General features: G+C 44.6%; 1 protein-coding gene across 1 annotated transcript; it reads left to right on the forward strand.

Moving 5' to 3' along the window:
• The first annotated feature begins 428 nt into the window (after window positions 1–428).
• On the forward strand, window positions 429–3,429 carry LOC108381095 (uncharacterized). The gene is made up of 2 exons (XM_017637505.1): window positions 429–951; window positions 1,135–3,429. The coding sequence occupies exons 1-2, from the start codon at window positions 597–599 to the stop codon at window positions 3,411–3,413; spliced, it is 2,634 nt and encodes an 877-aa protein (XP_017492994.1). The 5' UTR covers window positions 429–596; the 3' UTR covers window positions 3,414–3,429.
• The last annotated feature ends 4,412 nt before the right edge of the window (window positions 3,430–7,841 follow it).

The following is a 7,841-nucleotide window of genomic DNA, read 5'->3' on the forward strand; positions in this document are numbered from 1 at the left end:
AATTTCTTTTCTGTATCTCAATTCCACGGAAATATGGTTAATATTTTTCTATAGATTATATTACTCTGTACAAACGTGAGCCGTGTTCATCATCCACCGTGAGGATACCGGCTAATGTGATGTGAACACCTCATTAATAAGCTAACGACTCTATCCGGCAACACCACGATGATCAACATTTTTTACGATTACGATTACCTTAGCATCGATTGAACTTTGGACTTGAGTAGCGAGTTATAATTTATAGCTGTTCAATTTAATTTATGTTACTTTGCAAATAATAAAGAACCTCGGAGCCTTGTGGCTCATCAGCCGAAATTTAAAGTTTCGCACATACTCACTATCGACTTTTCTGGCGCTTTTTACTTTTTTGACGAACACAGTCAACTGCAACTGCAGCTTGCANTTGAAATTTAAAGTTTCGCACATAAAATTGGTGGCCCATGAGGGGATTCTGCAAGAACATCAACAACAGCAAGTGGATTGCAAGCCAGCGAATTAACTACATTCAACTGAAGGACGTGTTACAACGGCAGCACTTTTCACAAGTTATCTAAACGGTAAGTGTGTATTTAGTGGCAAGTCAACAAGTCAATATGAGCGTACAGGAATCGGTAGATAAATACTCGAGCGAAGACGCACCAAGTTTGATTGCGTTACAAATCGATCGAATTGACACGCTAAAACAGGTCTTAAAAAATTTTAGAAAGGATTCAGCAACACGTAAGACCAAGTCGTATTTCGAACATCGATTAAATAACCTTCAGGAACTTCGCTCTAGTTTCAAAGCTACTCACGAGCATATCGTACGTTGTTTGATTAGTAAGGACGACGAGTATTTCAAAGCCTCGTTGAGCGCAGTTTTCGACGAGTTATATTTAGACACTTATTGTACTATCAAAGATACAAGCGATGAGAAGTATCCAGCATCTACTGCACCAGTTAATTCAGGTAATCCGGTCATCCCTGTTAATGTATCGCCAGTGAAGTTACCACAGTTGCCGATACCTACATTTTCCGGCAAGTTCACGGACTGGCCTGCCTTCCACGATGCATTAAGTCGTCTTATTCATTCTAACAAGGATTTAGATGAGGTGCAAAAATTTCACTTTCTAAAAAGGGCTCTTCCTACAGATTCCGACTGTGACATACAACAGATGCCCCTCACCTCAACAAACTACACAATAGCATGGAGTCTTTGTGAAAAACGATACAATAATCCCAGGATTCTCTTTATGCACTGTATGAACTCTATATACAGTCTACCTAGTATTGGAAAGGAACGAGCCGCAGATATAAAGTCGTTATTAAACGCAGCTAAGGTTTGCGTGAATGAGTGTAACCGTCTTAAAGTTCCTATAAATGGATGCGATCATTGGCTTGCTTACTTTCTTTCTACAAAACTTCCAAATGAGACGCGAAAGGCTTGGGAACTAGCACTCGGAAGTAAATCTGAAATCCCAACATTTGCAGACTTAGAACAGTTTTTAAATAATCGTTTAGTATTAATAGATGTTTTCGAGAGTCGTGACATTCACGAAAACCTATCTCATTCAGCGACGGAAAAGGTTCCTAAAGCAAGCAAATTTACGCGCAAATCACATCACTCATCGGTCAAAACAAGTGGTTGCATTTTATGTAGCGAGTCTCATGTGATACGTAAATGCCCTAAATTCCTTGATCAGGACTGTTTTGAGCGAAAAAATATAGTTAGTCAACACAAGCTGTGTTTAAACTGCTTGAGTAAAGGGCACTCTAGTTCACAGTGCACCAGCACGCAGAATTGTCATCAATGTGGCCAACGCCACCATACCTTGCTTCATTTTCCGTCGTCTTCGTTCGTACGCCCTGGAGGGATACCTAATGTCTCTGCCGCGCCCTTCCTACCGCCGGCAAATCATTGTTCAGCATTGACAAACACACACTCTTCCAACCACACTCGCAAGGAAATCTTGAAGAGAGACGGGACACCTTCACTTCAGTCAAATTTATCTAAGGGTGGTGGGACAGTGTTACTTGCTACCGCTCTTGTATCTGTTCACAATGGAGACCCGGGTCAATCAAACACTTTGCGTGCTTTGGTGGATCAGGGTTCGGAATGCACTCTAATTTCGGAACGGGCAACTCAACGTCTTAGTCTCAAACGAACTCGAGCATTTGCTGACATTACCGGCCTTGGTCATAACGCTTCTAACCGATCACGATTCACGGTACAATTACATATCCGATCATGCATCGATCCTCAACAGACCTTCACAATCGACCAAGCGTATGTTTTACCGTCTCTTACTGATTTTATACCGGGGCAGCGCATAAACCCACAATCCTGGCCCCATTTACAGGGCCTCGAATTAGCGGACCCTCATTACTATGAGCCGTCAAAAATAGACCTCATATTAGGAGCTGATGTTTATAGCCAGTTTATTCTTCCTGAGATTCGCATTGGGGAACCGACTCAGCCCATCGCTCAACGCACCAGTTTAGGTTGGGTACTCTTGGGAAAAGTCAGCAATCAATCTTCATCCACGTTTTCATCTAATCGTACCACGATTAGGTGTCATCACTCGTCTTTGGAATTGGCATCAATAGTCCAGCACTACTTCGAACAAGATCAAATACCACAAGATGATAATCTTACCTCAGAAGAGCAATGGTGTGAAATGTTCTTTAAGCAAACTCACCAGCGTCAACCAGAGGGAAGATACGTAGTTCGCCTGCCATTAAAATCCTATTTCGACCCTTCTCAAACCTTGGGAAGATCTCGTCAAATTGCATTGAACCGGTATCACAGACTTGAGCGAAAATTAGACGGCAAGCCTCAGCTTCGCGAAAGGTATGCTGAAGTCATGCAAGAATATTTTGATCTGGGTCAAATAAGCCCGGTCAAATCGACGGAAAAACAGCACTCAATAGTCAACGCATTCCATCAACCTACAAATACTTCGTGTGTGCTTCCTCATCATGCGGTTTTTAAGGAGGAAAGCACGTCGACAAAACTAAGGATTGTCTTCGATGCCTCTTGCAAAACATCAAATGGGAGATCCCTAAATGATTTGCTCTGTGTGGGACCGCCTCTTCAAAATGAGTTGCCTGCGGTAATTCTCAATTGGCGAATGCATAAATTTGTGTTTACAGCGGACATACAAAAAATGTATCGCTGCATTAACATGCACCCTGAAGATGCACAATACCAAAGAATTTTATGGAGAGACCAGAATCGCGAGGTGCAAGAGTACTGTCTTACTACTGTAACCTTCGGTACGGCATCAGCACCGTATACAGCCATTAGAGTCCTTCATCAACTCGCGGAGGATGAGCGATCGCGTTATCCTCTCGCTGAACATATTCTAAAATCGGAAACATATGTAGATGACGTGCTTTCTGGCAGCCATTCTATTCCCCTGGCAATATAATTACGCAATCAGGTAAACGCGGCCTTACACTCAGCAGGGATGAATTTAAGAAAATGGAGTAGCAACGTTTCAGAGCTACTTGAAGATATCGATCCCAATCATCTTTCCAATACGGAGCTCATGAATTTCAATACCAAAATTTGCATTAAAACCCTTGGCATGATTTGGGTTCCACGTCATGATGTCTTCACATTTCGACTAAATCTTCCATTGGATAGCTCGCCCACAAAGAGAGGCGCACTATCTACAATCGCACGCTTATTTGACCCTTTGGGACTTATCACGCCTATTTTAGTGTGTGGTAAACTGATTCTAAAAAATATATGGCAAACGAAAGTAGCTACTGATCAGGCAACCAATTCCGTAGATTGGGATGACCCCCTACCCCAAGCTACACAGAAACAATTGCAGCTTTTTTACGCCGATTTGAAACAACTCGGTATATTGTCTATACCTCGCTGGACGGGATTTCATCCAAATGAAGTTACCTCGTTGCAACTCCATACATTTTGTGACGGTTCGTCTAAAGCTTATGCGGCTGCAGTATACCTTAGGTTACGATACTCAAATGGAAAGGTCTCTACAAATTTAGTTGTTGCAAAGGGTCGAGTGACACCGATCAAGCCACTTAGCATCCCCAGAGTGGAACTCTGCGGCGCAGTGTTGGCGGCACAACTTGGAAATTGGGTACACAAAAGGTTACACACAAATTTACACATTACAATGCACTACTGGACTGATGCGGAAATAGTTCTACATTGGATTCGAGGAGGACCAAGCAGATGGAAGGTATATGTCTCTAATCGGATTGCAAAAATTCTACAAACTAGCGATGCAGGTCAGTGGGGTTATGTAAACACGCTTGACAATCCAGCTGATTGTGGAACACGTGGAATCGGCGTTACACAACTTGCGAAATCCGATCTGTGGTGGAAGGGCCCATCGTGGTTGGCAAAGAACGAAGGTACTTGGCCTAAGTTCCGGCCAGTCAACACAGTCAGTAACACAGACAGCGAAGAAGTATCTCGTCCACCGCAATCCAACGTAGCTCGGGTCGATACAGACGCTATAATATATCGGTATTCTTCGTTAGGAAAGCTTCAACGGGTCATCGCATATGTGTTGCGTTTCGCCAGAAATGCACGGAGTGGTAATCCTATGAACCGCGAGGTCAAGCAGTTAACGGTACAAGAGTTGAAACACAGTTTAACACTTGTCATCAAACTTGTTCAGCAGGACGAATTTAGCCCGGAAATCAAGGATATATTGGCAAAGAGGTCCATTTCTTCATCCAGTCGTCTTCGCAGCCTCACCCCATGGCTGGACGCTGACAATATTCGACGTATACGAGGAAGGTTGTCTCAAACTAAATTACCATTCGGACAAAAACATCCGATAATTTTACCCAAAGGCCATTTTGTCACTAATTTAATCATTAAACAAGCTCATTGTGTAACTCTCCATGGAGGAGTTCAACTGACACTCACTTACCTGCGCCAACAATATTGGATCATAAATGGCAGAAGCGCTGTCCAACAAGTATTGAGGCACTGCATAAAATGTTTTCGAAACAATCCAGAGGTGGCACATCAATTATTGGGAGACTTACCATACCCTCGAGTGAACCCTCCAAACAAACCATTTCTTGCAACAGGCATAGACTATGCCGGTCCTATCGAACTCAAGGCATCCAAATTTCGGGGCCACGCGTCTTACAAGGGATTTATCGCCATTTTTATATGTATGGCAACCAAGGCTATTCACCTTGAAGCCGTCACCGGGTTAACGACCGAACACTTTTACCTAGCATTGCAGCGTTTTCTCGGACGTCGCGGGATCTGTAAGGATATTTATAGTGACTGTGGGACGAATTTTGTCGGAGCACACAAGGTTCTGCTATTAAACCAACATAAGTTCGCCGACGACGTCGAAAGGGAAATCGTGCCCAAGCTTACAGCTCAAAATATCCAATGGCATTTTAATCCACCGCACTCACCAAATTTCGGTGGTATTTGGGAGGTCAACGTGAAGGCCATTAAATATCATTTACGGCGCACGGTAAACAGCAAACTTACTTATGAAGAGCTATCCACAGTTCTCGTCCGCATAGAAGCGTGTCTAAATTCAAGACCTCTCTGTCCATTAACATCGGATCCAGAAGATTTAACGGTATTGACACCAGCACATTTTATCACAGGAGACTCACTTCTAGCAATTCCTGGTGACCACGATGTTAAAATGTCACTGAGCAACCAATATATTGAAATGCAGAAGATGGTACACGGTTTTTGGAACAGGTGGACATCGGATTGGCTGTCCCATCTCCAGTCACGTCCAAAGTGGCGAAATGAAACACCTAATATTGCGGTTAACGAACTAGTAATAGTTAAAGATGAGCGATTTCCTCCAAATACCTGGCATTTAGGACGAGTCATTGAGGCACATCCCGGCAAGGACAATCTCGTTCGAGTAGTCAGCGTCAAAACATCCCAGGGCATCTATAAGCGGTCAGTTTCAAAACTCTGCCGCCTGCCGATTCCTAATAGCTCTAATTCATGTTAACACGCCAACATACACACTACCGACTTTAAGTTCTTTCGGAGAAGTTTACGTATAAGGTTAGGGATAACACTCACGCCTCAGCAGTATAATCATGCTAGATCTAGCATCAGGGGCGGCATGTACAAACGTGAGCCGTGTTCATCATCCACCGTGAGGATACCGGCTAATGTATGCACATCGTTACGTGTGAACACCTCATTAATAAGCTAACGACTCTATCCGGCAACACCACGATGATCAACATTTTTTACGATTACCATTACCTTAGCATCGATTGAACTTTGGACTTGAGTAGCGAGTTATAATTTATAGCTGTTCAATTTAATTTATGTTACTTTGCAAATAATAAAGAACCTCGGAGCCTTGTGGCTCATCAGCCGAAATTTAAAGTTTCGCACATACTCACTATCGACTTTTCTGGCGCTTTTTACTTTTTTGACGAACACAGAGCGAAACATCAGCATGGCTTCCGTAAAGTGCACAGCACAACCATTAACGCCATAAACACCCAGATAACTCGTGGCCTAAATCGAAACCGCCCCTGTGAGAGAACTTTCCTAGTAGCGCTGGACTTGTCAAAGGCGTTTGACACCGTCTGCCATTCCACGCTGCTAGAAGACATTGAGGCCTCCTCTCTCCCACAGGGACTGAAGCGATGGTCGGCGAATTATATGAGTGGTCGACAATCATCAGTAATCTTCAGAGATCAAACCTCGAAACCAAGAAGAATTAAGCAAGGGGTTCCACAAGGTGGTGTTCTCTGCCCCTTACTTTTTAACTTCTATATCTCGAAACTCCCCCAGCCACCTGAAGGAGTTTCCCTGATCTCGTACGCTGATGATTGTTCGATTTTGGCGTCCGGGAATGGAATTGATGACCTCTGCTCAAAAGTAAACGACTATTTCTCCAGCCTTTCTCGCTTCTTCACTGCAAGGAGCCTAACCCTCTCCCAACGAAATCAACGGCGACCCTCTTCACCACCTGGACGAAGGAGGTCAGGCTTGAATTAGGCATTCACGTCGACGGCACACCCATACCGACGGTGAACAACCCGAAAATTCTAGGGGTTACCTTTGATAGCCTGCTCTCTTTCTCCGCGCACACAACCGCAGTTGTCAACAAAGTACACAGCCGCAACAAGGTCCTCAAGTCGCTCGCCGGCAGCACTTGGGGCAAAGACAAAGAAACGTTGCTGGCAAAATACAAGGCAATTGGCCGGCCGGTTCTAAATTATGCTGCGCCAGTTTGGTCGCCGGGGACTAGTTGGACGCAGTGGATGAAGCTACAGACTTGTCAGAACGCCGCACTCCGGACAGCGACTGGGTGCCTTCTGATGACGCCTGAGCATCACCTACACAGTGAGGCCCAAGTGCTCCCCGTAAGGGAACACAACAAGATGCTCTGTAAGCAGTTTCTTGTGGGGTGTCACAGAAGTGAACACCCCAACAGACCACTGCTGGAGGAGGAGCCTCCGCCCAGGCACGTCAGAGGGCACCTATTCATGTACAAGGACGCAGTCCAGACCCACACAGACCAACCACTGGACCCAATGACGTACAGACGAGCGATCAACGACATTCATAGGGAGTCTGTCTCCACCTACCTCGACTTCCGGCCTAGGAATGTCGTTATCGGAGCCCAATCACCACCTGTGGAAGAGACGGAGCTTCAGTTACCTAGAGAGACCCGCGTTACCCTGGCTCAGTTACGGTCTGGATATTGTAGGCCGTTTCCTGGGCCTACCGTTAGTTGAGCTTGACGATAATGATTAAAAGTTGACCCGAAACAGGCGGGGCTTAGTAGTGCCGCTACAACAACAATAACAGCTATATATTAAACTAAAGTGCAAGCTGCAGTTGCAGTTGA

The sequence above is a fragment of the Rhagoletis zephyria genome, unplaced genomic scaffold (genome assembly GCF_001687245.7).
Source record: "Rhagoletis zephyria isolate East Lansing unplaced genomic scaffold, Rhagoletis_zephyria_1.1 Rzeph_scaffold_21397, whole genome shotgun sequence".
NCBI lineage: Eukaryota > Metazoa > Arthropoda > Insecta > Diptera > Tephritidae > Rhagoletis > Rhagoletis zephyria.